This window comes from Ammospiza nelsoni, chromosome 5 (genome assembly GCF_027579445.1).
Source record: "Ammospiza nelsoni isolate bAmmNel1 chromosome 5, bAmmNel1.pri, whole genome shotgun sequence".
Classification (NCBI taxonomy): domain Eukaryota; kingdom Metazoa; phylum Chordata; class Aves; order Passeriformes; family Passerellidae; genus Ammospiza; species Ammospiza nelsoni.
The window spans coordinates 43,266,872-43,290,139 of NC_080637.1; the positions used below are offsets into that span (position 1 = coordinate 43,266,872).

Here is a 23,268-nt window from a genome sequence, read left to right on the forward strand (position 1 = left end):
CATATTTCCACAGCTGCAAATTTTAGCTGTACTTGGGAAATCTACTCAGGAAAATTTTCAATACTAAAAATATTTTGGTAGGTTCTATGTTCTCTTTCACCTCCATGCTGTGTCACTACACAGTGATGTGTCGCATAAGCAGTTACATTTGTTCTGAAAGAGAAGCCATGAACAAGTTAGGAGTAAAACCTTTATTTTCTTGCTACTTATTCTGGATTTTAGAACCAGCCAAACCTTAGGTTCAATCCAACTTGTTCATGAAAATCACTTCTAAAACTGATTCACTTGTGGTTGGTGACATCTCTCAGTATTAGGAAGGTATTTTAATGGATTATTTAAAAGTAAAAAACTCTATAAGCTGCTCATTTTTTTCAAGAGCTATTTGTGAAAATTGGGGTTTAAGGAATTTTTCCTTTAAATGATCATTCATGCAAGCAATTAAGTCCAATTTCCAATTTTAGATTTTGTCACAGAAATTTTAGTAATCTTCTTGTTTTAGTAGAGTACAAGAAAGTTTAGTAAAGTCTAAGAAATTTTTGAACATCACACTGTCAACTGTGGCATTAACCCAAGCCATGATTCTCTGGAAATAAGATTAAAAAGCACATGCATTTTTTATATGTGCCTCACACACTCATATATCTTTAAAATAAATGAGATAATAGAGCTCTGTCAGTAACAATGCTTTTGAGTTTTACTTTCTGAAAACAATACTCCCTCTGAAAAATATTTAATTGAAAGTTGGGGAATGGGAATCGTTCCCAGATATTACACAGAAATATTCCTGCTGAGAGCAAAGATGGTGCCTAGTTACATAAATATACTGCATGACTTAATTATTTTTTGGGGAGGAGATCATAGAATCATAGAATGGTTTGGGTTGGAAGGGGACCTTGAGAGAATCATTATTTGTTCTTGAGTAAATCCAGGAAAATTGCAGTTTTGAAGGTTACATGTTAAAATTTTTGCTAATGCATGATTTCCAGTGGTCCTTAAGCATCTCCTGGGTACTTTTGTGAGTAGGTCAAACAAATAATTTCTTCCCTAGGAGTTATATGTTTAATTCACTATTAAATTGTATTTGTTGTAAAAAAAAAGAAAAAGAAAACAGGAAAACCAAAAAAAAAAAAAAAACAAAATAAAGAAAACCCCTTAGAGTTAACTTCAATGACATAAAATAAGTTCACAACAGCATAGCTCACAGCAGGATGTGCAATTGAAACCTGGACCAAATGCCAAGTGTGTAGAAGTCACTGGGAGAGTGATTTTCATCTGCAATGCCATGCTCTGACTCATTTAATACAGTGTCATGAAGAAGGACTGCCAAAAGATTAATTTCACTGATAAGAATTTTGTCTCTTTTAGCACCTCACAGATAAACTTCACTGAAAACACAGGACTTCTTTCCAAGGTGGAAGAAAACCAAAGCAAACGGGCAGGAATTACAGTGTCAAATCTGTCCTGTAGCCAAAGAAGGGAACTGAAAAAAAAAAAATCTGGGGAACAAATTATCTCATTCTTAAAGCTAGACTGCTGAAATGTGATGTGGAAAAATATGTTTTGTTGTCTTTAGAGGTTATCTGTGGAACTAGATCAACTATAGACACCTATGCTAAAATTAGATTACATGAACCTCATCATGATTCACTCATGCAGATCCCTTCATTATGGACAGTCTGGCATTCATAATTTTTACAATTATCTTCTTGATGTTGCATTTGAACAAATATTTAAGATGAACTTTAGAAGAAATTAAAAGAGGTAAAATTTTATAGGTTTTTTTTTCCAAATATGAGTGGCTGAATGTAGATTCTTGTTTTAAACAGTGATTCTTTGAGTGATGATATTGGCACCGGTTAGGGATAAAAAATTGGGAGTTGGCTTCTTGTTTGTGAAAGAAATGGAATAGAATAGAATAGAATAGAATAGAATAGAATAGAATAGAATAGAATAGAATTAAAATAGGCTGTAAAGAGCCAGGCAAGAAAAGCCAAATAAGATATTGTTTATAATAATAAAGGATCAAATGGAGGAATACACAGAATAAAATGAGTTTTTGAAAGCCTAGAAAGTAATATTTTCAGGTGTATGCCTGAATTAGGATATTACTTTCAAAGAGAGAAAATAGCCTTTTTCTGCTCTGTAAGGAAAAATATTTCAACAAAATTCAGGCAGAAGTATGAGGTGTGTATTTAAAAATGTTGATAAAAACTATAGACAGGGAGGAGGACCTTAGACAGAGAAAAAAAAAATAGAAACAGAGAGGAAGGCAGCTGTCTTATGGAAACTTGGAAAAGAAGAGGTGAACCAGAAAAAAAAACCAGTCACTGAAAGCAGGAAGGAAAATATTTCAGCAAAGAGGAAACCAGACAGAAGTGTTAGAAGAGACTGGCAGGTAAAGGATGAGGATGGAGCTTTGCAGGGAGAAGGTTATTGCAAAAACATAATTTCATTGTAGTCCAGGGGCAGAAGAGTAATTTGGAAAGATTCTTGAATTAATATTAGTGCAGAATGTCTGCTGACAAACGTGGCACACAGAAATCTCTGTGAGCTCAGAGGTAGGAGGGGAAAGAGTACAGTAAGAAGGGAGTGAGGTGGCAGGGCTGAGATGGAAATTACCAAGTAACTGTGCCAAAGAGACCGAGAACATAAATAAATATGTGAGAGGAGCTATGATGGGAGATCAAGGGACTGAATGGACAGGAGACAGGCATGAAGAGCTGAAAAGAGCTGAGAAACTTCTGTCGTTAGGCAAGAAAGCTTGCAGGAGAGAAATGGGGATAGAAATAAATAGGCTGGGTTGGTGGAGGAAGATCACAAATTATTTAATTGGTTTTCAATAAAAAATGCATTGCCAGGCCAAAGTCACATTTTCTCCCCATTTTTGTTGGTAAATACCAGTTCATTTTTAGACTTACATGAAGATTCTTCAGGTTCTTGAAATCTCCTTCTTTAATTTCAGTGATTTTGTTGTTCTGTAAGTCCAACAGGGTTGTGTCTGGGGGTAGGTCTTTTGGCACCTTTTCCAGACCTAGTGACAGTGAAAAGAACAATTAACTTTGGAAGAAACTTTAAACAAGGGACAGTGCCTTTCTTAGTAGCATTTTTCTTTCAGTAAACACCATTTCTAGAACTAATTTCCTGAAGCAGCTTGTGAAGACTTATTTGAAAGTGTTTCTGTCTCCAGCCAGTCAAAGAGAGTTTTATTATGCTAAGTTGAACCAACATTTATTTATTCACATTTCCATTATGCCTTTTCTGAGAAAATATCTGAGGTATGGCTTGAAGCAAAGGATTTAGTTTGGGGAAATAATTTCTAACATGTTTTATTCCACTGAATTGTGTGAATAAAAAATTCTTTTGGACAGAGACATAGTATTTGTTATTTTCTCTGGGTGTTAGCTTTCGCAAACAGAGAACCTTTCCTGCTTTTAAAGTGTACTAGGCTTTTTGAAGGAAGTATGATAGTTAATTATAATAATTTCCAGAAAAAATAGTTTGTTTGACAGTAACTGAGTAAATTGTAGTAAAGTCCACCTTAAAAAAACCCCAAACTACCAATCCACCTCCCCCCTTTTCTCTGAACTGAAACTATGTCCAAGTTTTCTGGAGAACAAATCTCTTGGTTTCACTACAACTGCCAAAAGAACATCAGACAGTTTAAATTAAAGACTCTCTTTGGGACTATTTTCTGAATAGCTGATATGTAAGTCTGATGAAGTCATGGAAATGAAATTATTTAATGTTAAATAACACTTGCTTTACCCAGCTTTCCTTTCATACTGTGACTTGGAATAAAACAAATCTTTTACAGTCATTCTGATTTACCACAAAATTAAAATGTTCTTTCCTAACTAGCTTTTTATTTTTTTTTTTTTTTTTAACAGAATGTGAAATGGTAAATGAATAGTTGTTAGGAAAATTTTTTTAGACACTAATAAAGTCTCTATATGGGCATGTATCAGAAGTGAACTTCTCTGGGTAAAATTGTCTTTTTACCAGTAAAGGTTTTAACTAGTATACCTGAAGCTCTTTTTGAACTCTTCTGGGAAAGATCTCCTGCAAGTATTTCCAGTGTCTCCCCAGAATGATGGTGAACTGCAAAATATTCTTCTCAGACGAAAGATATATACCTATATATGTTATTTTTTAAACCTGTACACTAATCCCTGTATACTAAAGCACGGCATTGCAAACACAGTGGGAAATGCTTCCCAGGGAAAAACTGCTTTGTCCACCATGGCTGTTGGGATTCCATGCCTGGAGATGCTCCAAAGTTGTCTGGATACACCCCAAGCACCCCCCTAAGCAGGGGAGTGGCCTAGAGGGTCTCAAGAGCTGATGACCAAATTCAACAATTCTGTGATTCTGTGATACTTATTGCTCATCAAACATGTGTTCTCACACACAGAATGTTGGTTTCTCTGTCAAAATCTTGCTGTGTGTAGCAAAGCTCATTCTCTTTCAATCCTTTCTTAGAATATATGTGTGTATATGTAAAGAGAAAAGTGTGGTAAGATAAAAAATATTAAAATATTCTGACCACATTTTTATTAAAACTGAGTGCAATAAAAATTTATCTGAGTTTTAATTACACCAGATTTCAAAGGTTTTAAAAAGCAGAATCATGTGGCCTGGGATGAACTAATAAAAGATTCATAAACTGACACCAGCCAAAACTCACATCCCATCCTGTTTACCTTACTGGTGTTCAGTGCACAAATATTTGATACAGATTAAGATTGTTCATATTACTAAAATAACTTTTCCTCATTTAGGCATGGACTTGGTTCTTACTTCAACAGTTGCAAAACCCTCATTACTTCCAGAAGTGTAGTACTAGAGTTCCAAACATATAAGAATATGATACTGTATAATTTGCATGTTGGTTGTCTTTGGACAGTTTCTGTCTTTAGTGAACAGGACTGATGTCAGCAACTATAAAATTCTTTCCCAAAAACTCTGCTTTTTCCAGACCATAATTTTGTTATAACTTCCTACAGTCGAGCAACTTTTCTAGCATTCTTCACATATTAAAAAACAAAACAACCTAACCTGAAGGGTTTAATGGCTTATACTCAAAGTAGCATTAGTGTGCTCTGGTTGTCCGCATGTTAGCATTAGTAGGCTGGTACCTCCAGTAAGGGTTATGGCAGACAAAAGGGTGCAAGAGCTATGCAGCCATGCTTTATGGGATGCCCTTGGAACACACCTTGTAAGAGCACTTGGGGAACACTTGGCTTGCTACAGAAGGGATAATTTGCCAGAGACTAAACTTCCCCCACAACTTCCAGCTGTAATTTTCAGTTTCTAAAAGCTTAAGTGTTATTCATTAACATAGTAGAACTGATAATTTCTCAGAGCAATAAAGTTAGACTTTTTAATGTCTCTTATTATAAAGATAAGACAAATTTGATAATCAGAAATCCATTTCTGAAAATTATTTATAACATAATTTTCCTGTCTTGTACTAGAAACTAAGATGGATGTACAATGCAATAATAGCTCTGCATGCGGAGTATAGTTGCCATCCCTTGAAGAGTTGAGCTTTTTTTATTACCTAACCCACCTATATTGTAATGCATTTCCTTAAGCTGATTTTTAAAATGTTTTCAAAACTAGCTATAGACATTATATTTCTTTTTATTTTTTTTTTTAATTGATTTGTGTGGGCTTTGAAGAGCAAAGTGTAGACGAGTACAGGATGCATACCAGCTGCTGTGGAGATCTTGCATTTCACTGATGTGAAAGCAATTGAATACATCCTTCAGCTGAAACCTGCATAATCTAAAGCTCTTCAGTGGAGGAAGAGTGTATAAATGTGTGAACCTGGACACTGACCTGCAAAATCAGCATTTAATAATTCAGGACTAAACCGCATTTGAGGTGTAAACCAGACCCACATCTACCTTGGCTTGTGCTTCAGCCTGCAGCTCCAGGTCTCTGTGTAAGCTGCTGAACCTCCAGAGAGATCCATGTGGGAGGAGCACTGGTGTAGTGCAAATTCACCCCTGTGCTGCAGGCTCCCAGCCTGGAGAGGAAAGCTCCAAACCTTTCTGGTCAACAGCAGCCAGTTCGGATGAGTGGGGAGCCTGAACTGACGTGACAGTGAGGCAGAGTTTAAATCAAATGGACAAAATTGTAATCCCACTGGAAGCTCAGATGGCTCCTGGGATAGAATTGTCATGTCCCAGAGAGATTTTTTTGGTTCTTCTGTCTGGGAGACAGAAGTTTAGAGGGGAATTGTGGGCTGTCCTTACTACTCATTTCTGAGAGACTCAGGAGATGCCCGTGTACTTCTGAAGCCATGCTGCACAGTGTGATCACACACCCACCTACTGATAACTTCTGGTGAAATTTATGTAATGCCAACCAAAAGGAAAATTGGTGTCAGAAAATATCAATTGAGTTTCCTCTCCATCATTTTAAGAACAGTATACTCAGATATTCCAGCTCTTAGCTGTGATGTTTCCGTACATTAAAACTTGCTTCTTGAAAAGCCATATGAAAATCTCTCATAGCAGTCTGAGCTTTTATGTCAATAATCAGTGCTACACAGTTGGGTATTTAACTCCCCAGAAGAATTTCAGGTTTCTAGTTCCTAAAATTAACTTATAACTTATTAAAAATTTAGATCCATCTGCCTTTCTAACGTTAAATTGAAAATACATATATTCATATATCTATGTATTTATACATATTTTATATGTATAAAATACATATATTTTCTTTTAAATTTTTGCTGAATAAAATTAAAGTTGATAAATAATTTTTTTAAAAATAAATTTATTCACAAACAAGAGGAAACGGTATAGCTCCACCCTTCCAAAATTCTTGTTTACACTGAGATTAAGAGTTTAAAGCTCCTGGAAAGAAAAGATGTTTAATTAACCAGTTCATGTATTTTAGTCAAAATGCCCTTTTGATTTGCACTAAAATATTTCTTTGGGAGAAATCCTTACTTCCTTATAGAAACTTAACAGCCATCAGTTCCTGCAGCCCAGCTCAGATCTCTTATTCATATCCCTTATGAATTTTTATAAGCAGAAACTTCCTACTGTTCTGCATTGTCAACCTGGAGCAAACAATTACTCCCACCAGTATATTTTTACTTGTGTAAAAATGTATATGCATATTAAAATGAAGAACAGAATAAGCCACAGAGCTACAAAATGGCAAAAAAAATTATGTAAGGAAGTTTGAGTATTTTCTTTTCTTAGGATAAGATGAGCTTTTATTATTCATGACAGAAGTTTTCCTAACTTTTTTGAACACTTCCTTGCTACTGAACAGATTTTTGAGAAAACATGCACCATCAAAATTTATTCAATAAAATCCAGAATAATTGGATTGTTAACCAATTTCTTTCTCACACAAGAAAGATTCATCCACAGTCACCTTTGGTGGGGAGATGTTACATGGACCAGGAATCCCTGCTTAGTGGGAGGTTGGAGAAGGTAACTTTGCAGAAATCAAGCTTGTCTCTGTGGGATCTCATCCTTGTGAGGTGTAGCCTTCTGTCATCATTTCTTAAGCAAATGGCAGTGTCTGGCTGCTCTGCTGTGATAGCCTCCCCTCCTGGAGAGGACAGAAGGCTGGTGGGCCTGGAGATGTTATGAGATGGGAAATTAGGCAGAGAAGGGCCAAGACTGGCATAATTCACCCCTTGTTTGGGCCCTGAGAGAGAATCAATCAGTGGCTAGCCCTCTCCTGGGTAGCACAGCACCAGCCCAGCTAGCACATGCTGCTCTTCAGCCGGCCAAACAGGTGTGGGACATGCAGCAGGAATTTGGGAATAGTGTCAGGATGTCATGGGTTTTGGTGTACACAGCAGGCTTTATTATTTCTGCAGCTGAAGGAATAACCTGCTCAGCTACAGGAGCTGAGATCAAGTGGCCATGGAATCTTTCAAACCACAAAGGAGAAAGGAGAATTGTGAGCCCTCCTGGCTGTGCAGAGGTTTCAGCCCGCTGCTCCAGCTTCTCGGCAGCGAGAGCCACAAGTTAGTCTGTGTTTTGGCATGGAGCCACACTTCTTCTGAAGCCATACGACTGTGCAAAAAAGGAATGCAAGATTTATGGGGCCAGCGAGGGAAACCAAGCAAGTAGAAGTCTGAGTCTGCAGCCCAGAGATGAGGACGCTTTCCTGACAATTGCATCTTTCCCAGACTGAGACCACAAAGTCTAAGTCACAAATATGTGAACAGTGACAGTGATAAGCAGCTTTTACAATTTTGTGGTTTGATTTTTTTGCTGTCTTGAGGGTATTTTGGTAGACTTTTCCTTCACCTATCCATTTTACAAGCAGCAGGGATGGGGCTCATTCCTCTGAATAAACCTTTGCTTTCCCAGCTGGAGAGCACGGGCCAAAAGGCAGAGAGACATCTGAAGGCTCTAGCTCGGATACATGTGTTACTACATTGCAACACTTACGATTATTATCACAGGGGCCATAAAATGGGGCTCGTTTCAAGGCTCTCTCAGTTTCCGCAGGCAGCTGCTGCCAGCTGAGGAATTTGGGCTGAGCTGTGTGTAATTCCCAGCCGTGATCATCAGTGGCGGCTCTCCCAGTGCAGGCAGCCTCTCCAGCTGCTGTCTCTGCTCTCTGCTGTGTGCTCTCCTGCCCCGAGCCCAGCTCTGCTGCATCCCACTGACGGGCAGCAATCCTCCCAGGGTGAACGACCTCAGCCATGCCCCGAGTGGACTCTGGGGCACATGAGGAAACAGGCAAGGTTACAGGGTCAGGACAATTAGTCACGGAAAAATAGCTGGATCCGAGGACTGCTTGCTGGAAGGATGGCAAGGAACTGCCTTGAATGCTTTGACTTAGAAAAGTTTGCTGATACTTTCTCAGGCAATGTGCTACAGTATTTACTGGAAATTTGTTCTCTATTGTGTGGGATTTGCAAATAGGAGTAATTTCATTATTTGCATCCATGAAATAAGAAACCATTGTCTTTTTCTACAGACAAGTATCCATGGCCTCCTTCTCTCTCCCACTTTCAAACTAAAAGTTTCTTCTCTACCTTCTCCTCTCTTGCTAATAAATTAGATATAAAAACCACTATGGAATGAATAAGGTTCTTAAAATATATCTTCTTGAGGATGATTCACAACCATTTTTCAGATACTTTTCCTGTTCGGCAGTCTGAAAGTCTCATAAGATCCATTTTAGGTTTTGTATATGTCTGACCCTTCCCATGGGAAAGAACAAGAAAACAAACTCCATTCCCTGCTGAGATGGCCTCTCACAAGGGTAGACCTGCTGACCTATTACTACATGGAGTATTTTCCTCCCCCAAGTACTTATAACTTTGCTTCCCAGAACAGGGTGAGAAACACAGAAAAATGGACATGAAATCACACACACTGAGATCAAATGCATAGTTCTCCACTATGATAGTGCTAATAATGATAAAAGCCCTAGCAAAGGTATAAAAGTGAATGCGTGGCTTTCTCTGCTCTTTTCTACCTCCACCCACTCTGAGTAGTGAACACATATTTCAAAGCATAACGAATATTGCAAGGCATAGCTGCTATGAATTATTTTTCATAATTCATAACATTTTTGGTACAGATAGAGTTATTCTCCTGGCTCCAAAAGTTAATACCTAAGAGTAATGATACATTTTTGAAGCTAAAATTCATGTAACTTCTACTTCTGACTTTTAATTACAATGGTCTCAAATGTATATGACTTCTGAAGAATCCTATCATTTTAGATAGGCAGAAAAATATTCTGAAATAATCTTTAGACTTCAGGGATTACGACATTAAATGAAACAAAAATCAAGTATTATGAGTTTTCTAGTTAACTCCTAGAATCATCAGTGTTACATTTCCCACTGCTGTGGTTGCAGACATAAAACATCCCATCAGAGAGCAGCAAGTGACCCGTGTGATTCATGCAATCTGCCAGCACCATGTGTGTAATGGCTTTACTCAAAGGGGATGCAAGGCAGATGTGCTATCTACAAGTGCTCACGCAGTAAGGTGAAACATTTATTCCTTCAGCAGACATAAGAGAGCATTTCAGTGACTCAGAAAAGTGAGCATTATATAGCAAATTATGTTTTGAATGACCCTTTGGAGTAATGCAATTTGATGTTTACCTCTGCTGCAGTTTAAGTTAGCAAGAGGCAACACATTGCAATTTGAGGATAGTTCCCTCAATTTTTACCTTGAGATTTACCAGAATTGGCTCTACCATAATGTCATAAAGAATCATTTGGGGGAGGTCTTTTCTGGTTTCAAGCAAACTTACCCCTTCCTGTTCTGACCACATGGTCATTACACAGCCCTAGTTTATAACCTGAGGGCAGAGATATGTTCCTGGTTATTTCAGGTACTTCTAAACATAACACAGCCATTTTTCATAAATGTTTTAGAATTGTTGTCATGCAATCATAAAATGGAAGAAGCTGCTGTGGTCATGACTGGACACAGTGAATAACAAATTTTGGAAGAGAATTCCCTGACTGAATCAGGAAATCTACAGACCTGCTAGTTCCTTTTTTCTACTAGAGGTGTTTTATATACCCTTGTAACTCTTAGGCACATATGCTTTGTCACTCCTTTTATTTTGTGAGACATTTAGTGATAGAGCTTCCCCAGGTCTTCTGCAACTCTACCAGTCATCTCCAGCCCAAAAGATGTAAACTCTGCCGCAGAGTGAAAGAATAAAGAAGAGAAAGTAAATTTTATCCCCTAATCCTGAAAATGTTAAGATTTTAATTCAATTACTTGCCTTTGCTCCTATATCTCTTAGGTAGAGATATTCAGCAATGAGTTTGTTTATTGCATCACTACAGACACTTTTCTTCCACGTCACCCTAAAATATTAATTAATTTACAAACTCTTTAGTTTCTGAGGTCCACTCTGGAAGAGTAGAAGGGAAAATATGTACTCTAGCATAGAAACTGAAATCATTCTAGGCTTTCACATTTTAAGTGGTAGAGGAGGTGCAGAAACTGGTTCTGAGATGTTTTATTGCACATTTTTGTTGTGATAATGTTGTATTACAAGACCAGACTGTAGCCCCATTTAAACTTGCAAATGTTTTAAAAGCTGTGACATTTCTATAATAATTTATCCATTTGAGTTTTTTGCCATTAATTCTTAAAGTTGCCATTAGGTGGGCAGAAGTGGTCTCTCACTTTCACTGCTATTTGTAAAATATAATTATTGCATTCTGTTTCTTATTAAAATTAAAACTGTAAGCAGTCACTCCTTAACAGGTTTTTGTAGAAACTAAAAACACTCCAGGTATGTCACAGGTAACAAACACAGAGATGGTATGGGGTTCCCTCTTGGATGCGCCCTCACGTGAGTATGCATGCAGAGAGTACATAAATTCTTTAAATACTGCTTTTCCCCTTTTTCAATTCCTATTTACTGCAGGTGAGGTTTGCAGTAGAGTTGCCTGCATAGCAAATGAAATCTCACTAAAATCAGGGTCATTTGTAGAGAGCTGTTTGAATCTCTTAATTGGCTCCATAAGTTGAAAACTGCAACACAAATATATTTTTTTTTCCTCCCAAAAAACCCATGCAGGCGTGGTCCTTGGTTTTGAGATCCCCGTGTTTCAGTGTTTATTTTTTCCACCTCTGTCTTTGCAGAGAAGCCCTATAGCAAGTTCTACTCTTTTTTTCAGCCTGAAGAAGAGGAGACTGAGGGGAGACCTCATTGCAATTTACAACTTCCTCATGATGGGAAGAGGAGGGGCAGGCACTGATCCCTTCTCTGTGGGGATCAGTGACAGGACCCGAGGGAATGGCCTGAAGTTGTGTCAGGGGAAGTTTAGACTGGATATTCAAAAAGGTTCTTCACACAGAAGGTGTTTGGGCACTGGCACAGGCTCCACAGGGAAGGGGTCACAGCACCGGCCTGGCAGAGCTCAGGAATAACTTGGCAACACTCTCAGGCACACGGTGTGAATCCTGGGGCTGTTCTCTGCAGGGCCAGGAGCTGGACTTTGATGGTCCTGATGAGTCCCTTCCAACTCAGAATATTCTGTGATTCTGTGGTTATCTATCTACTTTGCTTTCATAATGTAAAGGACAACAGTGCTCTGTGTAAGCATATTAAATACAATACAGCCAAAGAGACATATAATTCCAGCATTTATAAATACTTTTTTTTGTCAGGGCAGACATGGAAAACAGGATGAATAGATTTTAAAAAATGACAATATAGTTTGAAAAAGATAGTTTTTCATATGAACTTTAGAAAAAGAATAAAATATATTCAGAAAAATATTTTATTTTCCTGTAACCTGATTACCTTCTTTTGGACCACTTCCTTTGAATCAAAGATTCAGGGCATTTGTAAAGCAAATTATAGACCACCAAATCCAAATTTGATAAGGCTGGGACAATCCAATTTGGGTTTGAAACTGGTGTTTTGAAAATCTGCTTAAAATTCGATTTACAAAATACCATGGTAACTAGATTGTGTGAACAGAGTTTTTCTGGAGACCTGGGTGCTGATACCAGAAGTTTCTGGCTGTTATCATTGGTTATCTTTCACACAGGATCTGTTTTCCTAGATCTCCTCCCTGTTGCTATGGGTTCTCAGTGAACACTGGGAAGGAGCTTTTGGTCTCTTTATCTCTTCTACTGAGAACTCTTCTGCTGAGAACCCTCCACAATTAAATACCTAAGGCTTTTTGTTGTGAAAACACAGGTATTTTTAAAATAGCTATATCCCTTACCAAGTAACACTCCCTACAAATGTGTTAAGAACATAACACACATACCAGTCACACCTGTTAGTCCATAACACTAGGTCATGTAAGGAATGCTTATTTAGCATGGTTTAAACATTATAATGACCTATAATCACTTTGAATTTACTCACATTTTACTAGCTATCTATTAGCTATTTATTATGGCATTGGGAGATTTTAGAAATGAACAATTGTGACAGAGCAAGCCAGAAAACAGTCACTTCTTGTATCACTTAGACTTGGCAGTCTGCATTTCCATTCCTGCCACCAGGATTTCATAAATGGCATTTCCAAGTCTGAAGCAAGCAAACAAATCTAAAAACACTTAGACCAAAAAAGAAAACATACAAAACTGGTCGCTGTTACCTTGGAGTAAGCAGTAAATAGGAAGGGATGTACTTAGAGAGGCTTAATTTTCATCTAGGATCAGGTTTATCAGCTGAAACTGGAACATCAGTAATTCAAGTGGTGGTGCAAGAAGGCCTGTCTTTTACTGCCATGCTGGCAAAGATAATGGCTTATTCTTAATATGAAATAGTCTACATCCAGGCCAATATTTTTTTTCTTGACAATTTTTCAAGAGTGTTTTCTAATTATTGGGTTCTTCATTTAATACATTTTCAGAATGTACTGAGCACAGGGCTTTAATTAATGTTTTTTAACTTCCAGGGCGTCCCCAAAATTGTATTGAACCAGAGCATATACAAAAAAATTAATAATCCATGCCAAATTTATAACTAAACAAAGACGGCAATGTGGGTTTATTTTTCCTTGCCTTAATTTTTTAAAAAAACATAACTTCATTAATCTGAAAGAAGTTTTATAACCTGCAGTGGTGATTGCCCTGTCTTGGCAGTTTGGTTCTCCAAGAGGAGTGTTTCTGTCACTGACATCTACCTTAGGCAGGATGAACCCCTGCATGGGCAGCCTAACTCACCCAATGACTATGAAAGGGAAGCAGACCACTCTCAGATCCTTCACATCCTATGATAATTCCTATAGATCCTCCAGTCTGACATCCAACACTTTAAGAGTTCACCCAGTCAGCATGTGGAATGCCCAATGGCCTGTGCTTGCTGACAGCCTTAGTTATGTTGGGCTGAAGAATGTCAGTTTTAAGGCCAGGGTCTTGTGGTGTAGATGCTATTCTCAGTATAAGTTACAGAATACTTTCCCAGATTTCATGGCTCCTTTTTAATAACAATAGTTTGGTAAATGATCCAGTTCTATGAAGCCAGGGGATTTCATGAGAGTATCAGCTTCTATTAAACATAAAAGGAGTAAGACTTTAATCTTTATTGTAAGAAAAAAAAAAAAAAAAAGAAAAATTAAAAAAAAAACCATAAAAATGGAATAACTTGTCCTAAAGGCCCATCAGTGATGACGTAAATTCACAAAAACTTTTTTATTTAAAAATTGTATTTGTTAATGCCTGGTCACTTAAGAATCCATGCTTTCTTTTGCATGTTTATTTACCTATAGGATTTTGAGCTGAGCATTTAGCCTTAAAGATTATGTTTCAAAACATGGTATATTGTAAAGGAGATAATTTCCTTTATAGTGAAAAATGAGATTCTCACATGAAGTCAAAATCAGAAAATGGTTGTTCAGATATTTCTGGAAGATTTCTTACAATGAGATAAATTATCTTTTGCCAACAAATAAATTGCCATGTTACGATGGTTCAAGTGTAGAAGAGCCATCAGTTGATATGTTGAGACACTCTATGTGTTCAGATAAACTGCCTAATGTTACCAGATAATAATTACTGATAATACTTTACATATCTGTGAACCTTTCATCTCCTGATCTCAAAGTGCTTTTCAAACACACCCTCCAGCATCCATGCCAAGCTCTAATGTACTCTTCTTTATATAAGCTGGAGAAACCCTGCATTTCTGAGGTGTGGGCAAGATTTGAATTTTAGAAGTAATACCACTTGATATTTGTTTGCTGGCGTGTCTCTCTCACACACCTTTAGGAAACCACAAAACCTCCATGGATACTCCAAGTGACACAGATGGAGAGCCCCCCAGTATGTCCTGTAACTCTCCAAGGAGGGCAATCTCATTGCATCCTGTATAGAGACACTGCTCCTTTAGAATGGGCTGCCAGACTTATCTGAAGGTGAAAGAAAGCTCTGACCACCACCTCTGAGTGTGCTTATGAAGCATCCTGCATCTGCTGCAGGGATGAGTAATCACAAATGCATCCTCCTGCCGACCAGGACGCTCTGGGATGAACTTTGCTTGAGACTCCCTTTGGGAGGATGAGACTTTAAACAGAACTATTAATCCTTGCTGGGGTTTCTGAGGCGTGTTTGCCTGCCCAGCTGACTGCACATCTTCCCTGTATATATTACTTTAGAGCAGGAAAAGTGGCCTCTGAGCAGCTACATCAATTACTCCCCACCTGTACTGTGCTCTAATAAGGAGGATGCCTGTGATTCCTATGGAAAGCCTGGGTATAGCATAGCAATGCCTCATAGTGAAGCATGATCAAAAAGTGAACCTGTGGCTCCCTTTTAACAACAGGAGGTAGATTAATAAAAGGCAGCACTCTTATAATGACAGCACAGTGGCCTTCCTTGATAAGATCCTTGAGCCTGTTCGCAAAGGTAATACATCTCATGAAATCTAGGCAATGGGGTTCTGGTTTTGATCCATCAGTAACCAAAACTTAGACAGAATTCTTTTTGAGGATGTGAGAAGGAAGGCAGCATTATCCTTCTTGTCAACTCAGCTCTTGGCTGGGAAACAAAAATAAATTAATTTGTAGGTATGTGTTTAGGAGGATGTGACTGAAGTTTAAGACTATAAGAATGCAAAAATTCAGCTGACAAGAGTGTAATTGGACTACTGGGAATTTTTGTTCACTGTTTTTATTGAACTTGGATTTTATTTTTTTTTGCTATTCCCATCCAATGCTCATGATAAAAGGGGCAAACCTGATCTCTGGACTCTGGATTCAATAGTTCTCCTGTGGTTTATTCACATAATCCTGTGTCAGATGGTTGGTTTTTTCCTTATGAAGCAAAAACCTACAAATAGCAAATGCCCATTTAGGCACAAAAGAAACAGGCTGAGGAAGAGGAAATGTCTCCATATGCTGCCCATGTTAGGGTCCTCCATTTGCCTTGCTTGGCATGTCCCCTGCACCCATGGACTCATGGCTGTAAACACTCCTTCCATGCCAGAGAGTGAGTAGGGGAAAGGATCCTGATTCAGGTTTCAACTTTCCTTTGTGAGAATTTATTTAGGAAGTCTTAATATGTCCTTGTGAGGACCCTTGTTACTGTGCCTGAAATTTTTCTTCAACTAGTACCCATGGGACTAGATAACTAAATTTGACAATTTTGGAGGACAGATGTAGCTAATTTGGTTGGGTTGGAAAAGCCCAGAGCTGAAGGGAGAAGCAGGCCAGGAGCACAGGTTAACAGAAAGGCAGAAGTGTCACTGCTATTTTCATGTGTGCAAATTGTGCTCCTGATCCCTGAAACACGAGCGTCCTTCATCCCACAGCTGAGGAGCGCGCGAGGTCACCTCCACGGTTTGCAGCAAAAGGCCAATAACTGCCTTGTCTCAAGTCAGTACAAATATGGCTTTGCCCGGGTGTGTCACACAGAAGTGAATTCAGAAGAGTAGATGGCAGGTTTGCCTGTGAGCAGGTGGCACACAGCTCTCCTGTCCTTGCTTGCAGGGCAGCCAGCACAACTGTGTCTCCATGAGCCTCCCATCTGGGGCTGGGAAAAAGATGGCTGGAACTTAATGCCAAGGCTGGCACTGCTTGATAAATACTTCCTTGAGCTCTGCCAGGGAAATATTATTTATTATTTTTCAGGGATGCATACTTTGAGCCCAGGGAGATCTCTTTTCCTTTGTACCAGATGGCTGGATGTTATCAGCCTAGCTGATCCAAAAGCACAATCTTTTAATTGCATGATATGCAGCATGTGGGTATATAGAAAGCTCAAAATATATCTCTTTCTTTTCACCCCTCTTGAAATTATCTGGGAAACACTGACCTGGGGCATTAATTGCTGTATTTCTGAGTCTCCTTGTCAGTATGGGACTCTACTAGCCCAGAAATATCTTATGCAATGTGTGTGTGAAGAAGTGCATGACCACAGGAACAAGTACAGGAGCGAAGGGTCCCTGTGTGAATGTCTCTACTTTTTCACCAAGTGAAAGCTCATTACATTCTGCAGAACTGAAGCAGACTGAGAACAAGTTCTCTAAATAACTTAAATTCCATCAGCATTACTAAGTGTAACAACAATAAAACCTAAGGCTTTCATGGCATGTGGGGCAACCTCCTCCCCACTCCCCACTCCCCACTCCATGTTTGCTCTCTCTGACACCTAAATGACAATATAAACCCCATTTTTCAAGGGGGACAGTACTGTGGAAGCTTTCTGAAATTATGGCTAGGTTAGCCCACTCTGTTTCGTGCAGCTTGGCTTGCATTGTTCACTGGGTCTTTGCCAAACATATCCGTTGCATAATTACGTGGCTCAGTTTAATAAATTCACAGAAGTTTCTAGGGGTGTAGCTAAAGTTTCACCTCCTTTCTGTAATTATACAACCCCTAACACAATGAGACACAGGTCCTAATTGGTGGATTTGTGCCATGATTTACAGTAATTATCAAAGCCAACGTCATAACAAGAAAAAATAAACACCCAGCTATGCATTTAAAGAGCTAGGATGACTAAAACAACAACAAAAAAAAAAGCTCTATAAAATCATGAGAAGCTATTTGTCTGTTTTCTTGTGAGCAAAACCAACTCTAATTGATTTTCTGCACGGTACACTAAGACTGAATTATACTGGTTTAAACTAAGAACAGTCTCAGTGAAGTCAACTTCATTACTTGAGACTTTTCTGCATGGAAAAGCCAAATGATGGCAGACATGGCTTCATATCCTGCTACTCTGACTGTGCACACAAGCCCCTCCCTTACATAAGGGAGTAAGGAGAGTTTGTGAGAAATGTTCTCATGGTTTCAGCTCATATAGTGGCTCAGGAAGATATTTAATAAGGAATTCCACGCTGTGTTCATTATTTTGGTGAGTTTCCAAGCTCTTTACTCCAAAAAGCTGGTTCCAGGATTCAGTTGCTTATTTCATGCTTATATATTCCTATGGAAATTGGATGACTTCTATGTTGAGGTACTAGACAGTATGATTGAAGGTATTGGACCTTAGACCACACAATTTAGAACCTTCTAAAATATTTCCATCCCCACATCTGACCTCACTGCATTTATTTAATATTAATCTGAAGGAATACTTTGAAAAGTTATTTTCTCCGCAAGAGAAATCTGTGGCACTTCAAAGAACAAATGAAATGTACACATTCAAAATATACATTTAAAAAAATCAAACATCCTCCATGGTCACAACAATGCCCATCTTGCCAGGGCTTTGTGGCCTACTTTGTAAATTCTGGTTAAGGATAGTTGCAGCGCATTTCTTTGCAAAAAGCCAGTGAGGGAGTGACAGTCCATGGCAGCCTCACCATCCCAGCTGCTGGCCCGTGACTGGAGTGTGAGCACAGAGCCTCTGCAGGTGCCCTTGGGCTTACCTAGGTCCGAGCACTGCACCACGCGAAGGTGGCACTGGCAGCGGAAGGGGCACACGGGCCCGAAGCCGGAGATGACGGGATCGTCCGTCGGAGCCATGTCAGCCGAGCCCTCGTCCTCCAGCATAAAGTCAAAGAGGCCCTGCTGGTGGAACGGCTTGGCCAAGCATGCTGGCAGCAGGAGCACAAGGAGCAGAGCCAGCCTCCTCATGGCTCAGTTCATGGACGCCCGGCAGGACCTAGGATTCAAAGCAGCGGATTAACAACAAAAGTAGCGGTTTCCCAAAGCTTCCCAAAGTTCCTCCTGAAGGAGGTCCAGCACATCCACCAATTGCATAACCATTCCTCTCAACAAAAGAAAACTGAGTTGTAAAAATAGGACAGTTATGTGATAGGAGTCTGGTAGCTGCTTGTCAATAGGCCTTTTTTTTTTTTTTTTGCAGAGCAGTTTGAAGGCAACTGTAAACTCATCTGTTAGCATATTTAGAGTAATATTTTTTAGGAATAGGCAGCGCTGTTAACTTTGTTATGCAAAAGAGTCAAAGCAATAAGCCACATTTTCCATGCGCCTCTCTTCTGCCAACGTAACAGTCTATTTGATTTCATTAGCATTTATTTCATAGCAATGGGTTTGACCCTGGGGACAAACCTGAGGTTCCCAAACTCACTGTAGTTCAGTATTTCATGTCTTGAGAAATATTTTTAATCGTCAGCTTGCTGTGTGTTTTAAATTATAGCCTAGTAAAACTGACTGAGAAAGATTAGGATTTAGTGACCGGGTGGAAAGAGAGGGGAAGGTCTTTAGTTGTTTAAATGCACTATACTTATTTCCTAGTTCGAACAGCACAATAAAATGGAATACAATGTTGTGTTATACTGAATATACTTGGCTTTCTTTCTAAATTTTGACATACACCCTGCGATGCCTCTGCTTTGCACTGCCTAAGCATTTGAATTGATGCTTGAAGTGTTGTGTGCACAATTTCTAATGGGACTTCAGGGCTTCATTGTGCAGACTTTCATGGCCAGGAGCAACTTTTACAAGTAAGTATTGCCATAGACATTAACAAGAAAAGCTGCTTAAATACATGTTCTCAGGACTTAGGCCTAGATGCATTTCAACACACTCTGTCTTGCTGTCCATTAAGGAGAAATTGCACAACTGTTTGCAGGTTTTGTACCAAAGCTGTAAAGAATAGCTAATTTTCTGAATATTATTTTTTTACTGTGTATTTATAAAATGGAGTTCATACTTTATTGATTTTAATGGATTTTAAAAACCCACCAAAAAAAACCAAAAAAAAAAAAGCAACAAAAACCAAATCTGCCTTCAAATTGCCAAGTGACACAAAGGGAAACTTGTCATTTATATATAAGCTTTTTCTTAAAGTGGAGGGTGTAGTCCTAAATACAGATGCTGCTTTTTGTAATGAAAGCAAAAATGCCCACTTGCATCTTCAGATCAATATCTTAGAAACACCTTGCCTAGGTGCTAGCTGGGATTATTTCCTTTTCTAGAAGAAGTTATCCAACAGCTTGGGGTGTGGTAGAGCAATTTTCAGCTCCATATTCATTGTTGGATAAAAAACTGGGAGAGGCAGAAGGGGAGAACTGTCTCCCTCTCTACTTTGACATATGGAACCTACCAGGTAGATGACAAGAATGGACAGATGATATTAGGTGAGAGTTTACTGAAGCCTGCCTTTCTAACATGCTACCACCAGGTACGCTAAAAGGAATGGTTAGTGTTAAGAAAAAAGCTAAATACATAAAAAAGCTATGAGACTGGATTTAGATACAATATATGTTGTGTCTGAGTTCATTTCCTTTATGAATTTCTACCTACAGGTGCCAAGAGTACATTTCTCCAGAAACCTTTAGGTCTGCTTCTTGAGAAGATGATTAGGTTGCCTAATAAAATATGCTGGTGTCTTAAAATCATAGCCTATATTGCTGTGATCTACCTGACAGGAAGACATGTGTCTACTATCTTCAGACATCCCAAAGACTTCAAAGTGAAACCACATGGAGTAAAACACTGTTTATGTTGCCTCTTTCAGGGACATATTTGTTTTCTTAGTTGGACAGGAAAGTACTTCTGTTCCTGGAACAGACACCTTACTGACAGCATGTGCTGAGGGGGATCACAGACCCCAACATCAGCTGGAGAGTTTTAGTGGGTCCTGTCAGCCAGAGCTGTGCAAACTCATGACACGTAGCAGGGGCAGGCTGTGTCCCCATGTGGATCATCCTCCTGCGCTTCCTCCTGCCCTGGCTCCCCACTGGCACTGGGGCTGTGTCCCTTTCCCTCCAGCACCCCTGCCAGGCAGGCAGAGTGCACAGGGACGTGTCAGGGTGTCACAGCAAAGTGCTGTTGATGCATGGCAGTGAGCTGTTACCAGGGTTTCATCTAAAATATGAGTTTTGAAAGAGTAATCATCATGTGCAAATTATTGTAAAATAACAATGCAATTTATTAATAATCTCAGATGAGAAGAAAAATTTGCTAAACCATCACCATTCATCACAAAAACTGCTTTGTGAAAATGACCAATAAAACATTTCCCCAGTGCAAATTAATTTTCAGAATATATATTAACAACAATAAAAATGGGAATGCTGCATGCTAGTCCTTGAATGGCAGTGGCAGTCAGGACCTTTAAAGATCATCCTCAGTCTTTTTTTATGTATTAATACGTTTTTAAAACATTTTAAAATACTTAAAACTTCTTTATTCCCTCTCAGGGTCACTGCTGAAGTACCACCCATCCCAAGAATGCACAATCAGGATCTTATCCTGTAGTTTAATTGCTACCATTCAGAAAAGCCAAAAAAGAAAAACAAATGCAAAGGCACTTTGGAAGTGTCTTCACACTTTGCTTCTTATTCACATTAATATTGATGACTTCATTTATCTCAGTTAAACCTTGTAGCAGGCCTTTCCTTTGGTGCCTGTTTAGTAAAAACTTTAATGAAATCAGAAAGAGTTGGCTATAAAGGAAAACTGCCGGACAACAAAGGATATCAATTATATAATCTGAGGGTACAACAGAGAAAACAGCAGACACATATTGATAAGGATATAGGAGCAGATATCTTCAGTCATATAGGCATCCATTCTGCAGACACGTGTATCTATTCCTATTGTTTGCGTGTGTAATTGAACATAAACAAAAGGAAAGATATACACAAAGCTGTACGACCAAGAAATGTTTACACTTCACTTACAAAAAAAAAGAGTAGGGAGAACAAAAAAAGTCTGAATTCTGTGACACAATATTTATGTCTGCAGGATATAACTGTTTAAAATTCCTTTAATTATGTGTTTACAATGAAGAAGAGCTTTCCACAAGCATAGGAGTCTATACCATAGATTGAAATGTAGCTTGGCCACATTTCATTTTAAAATACCCCTGAAAATATGCTCCATCAGTTCACGTCACCACTCTACTGGTGGTCTTCTTGTCAGTTTACCTTAATATTAAGGGTAAATTATTAGTTCACCTACTGTCAGAAATCTCTCAAAATTCCACAAAGACAAGCTAAACAATACGTTCCAGATTCAAAAAATTCCCCTCCATTTTATGTTTTGCCCATTTTGTGCAATAAAGTCTATATATGCAAACACAGGAGTTAGAAGTTTTAGAGAATAAAACTCTGTTAACAGGAGTTTCAACTGCATGAATTTTCTTTTCCACTATTTCATTCATAAGAACTTTCTTTAATCATGATTCCCTTGTTTGTAGCCTGTAACACAGCACTTTCTAACATTACAAAGGCATACACAGAGCCCGTTTAACTTGCTACTACGCTTTTTTTTTCTCTGAAATCGAAATTATATTCATCAGTGTCTGAAAAGTATATGAAGAAACACAGGAGAAAGAAATCACAGAGCGCAGTTTAGAGCAGAAATGTAAGCATACACGGATTTTTTACACTCTCTATATCACCGATTCTAAACACTGGACTGCAGAGAATATACTGCTGTAAAAGTTTACAGCAAAGAAAAAGAAAGGACTACAGCAGTGCTTATACAAATCAAAACAAGAGACAGAACAGTCAAATAAACGGTAGGAAATCTGCACAGTCTTTGAGAATGTATTCTCATGTTTCCAAGAAACAAAAGTGCTGCATAGAAAACTTAACATTACTAAACATTTAGGAGGATTTTTAACTTGCTTCTTTTAAAATTCAAATAGTTCTTGCCATAGACTTGCCCGAAGTTCTATTAGTGCAGCATAGTTCAAGAGAATTACTAAAAACCGTACCTTTTAATCCAGGGATTTGCAACAGGAGCTCTCAAAGCTGAGATGTAATTAAACTAAATATTCAACCCAGGCAGAAGGCTTTGCAGGTGTGGAAAGGAGGAGGGGGTAAATTCAGCTCAGTGACTGTCACTTGGTGGAAAACCCTCCTGCTTCTATTCCATAGCACAGTTAAAAAATGTTTCTCTCAATGAACACAATCCAGGCTGACACCCACATTAGATCATATGGTAATGATATGTCTCCTGTATTGCAGCCAGAAACTTTATCAGCTCTTTTGCTTTCTTTTCCTCCTTTTTCCTTTTCATTTGCTTTATTTCTCTTTCATCTGTTTACAATCCCAAACTACTTGCACATTATAAGACAGATTCTTAGCTGTAATTCATCCTACTTACTTTATTTATGTCCCCACAGCATATATTTAGGAAAGTTTTCTTGGTTTTAACTACAGGGGGGTTTACGATTCATTAATGAAAAAAATGTTTAGCTCTCTCTCTTGTTTATAGATTTTGGAAATCAAGGAAATTATATAAAATTAATCTTTGAGTTAGGCAAACTAGAGATTAGTATCAAAAGAAAAGGGTTAGCTTTGACTAAAACTATTTAAACAGATATCAACCTGCCTTTGCTTATGCTATAATCATTGTCAAACTAAGTAGTATATAGTTTAATACATTATTCTCTTGTCTAATAA

The 23,268-nt window shown here is 38.4% G+C and overlaps 1 protein-coding gene across 1 annotated transcript in view; it reads right to left on the bottom strand.

The window, feature by feature from the left end:
- The window catches only part of DCN (decorin), a 38,816-nt gene extending 15,999 nt beyond the window's left edge, over positions 1-22,817 (bottom strand). Inside the window, exons 1-3 of the mRNA XM_059471528.1 lie at positions 22,578-22,817; positions 18,313-18,548; positions 2,919-3,031 (exon numbers count right to left, since the gene is read on the bottom strand). Of these exons, the coding sequence (XP_059327511.1) occupies positions 2,919-3,031; positions 18,313-18,520 (321 nt within the window). The 5' untranslated portion in view covers positions 18,521-18,548; positions 22,578-22,817. The remainder of the gene's footprint in view (positions 1-2,918; positions 3,032-18,312; positions 18,549-22,577) is intronic.
- Positions 22,818-23,268: the final 451 nt, after the last annotated feature.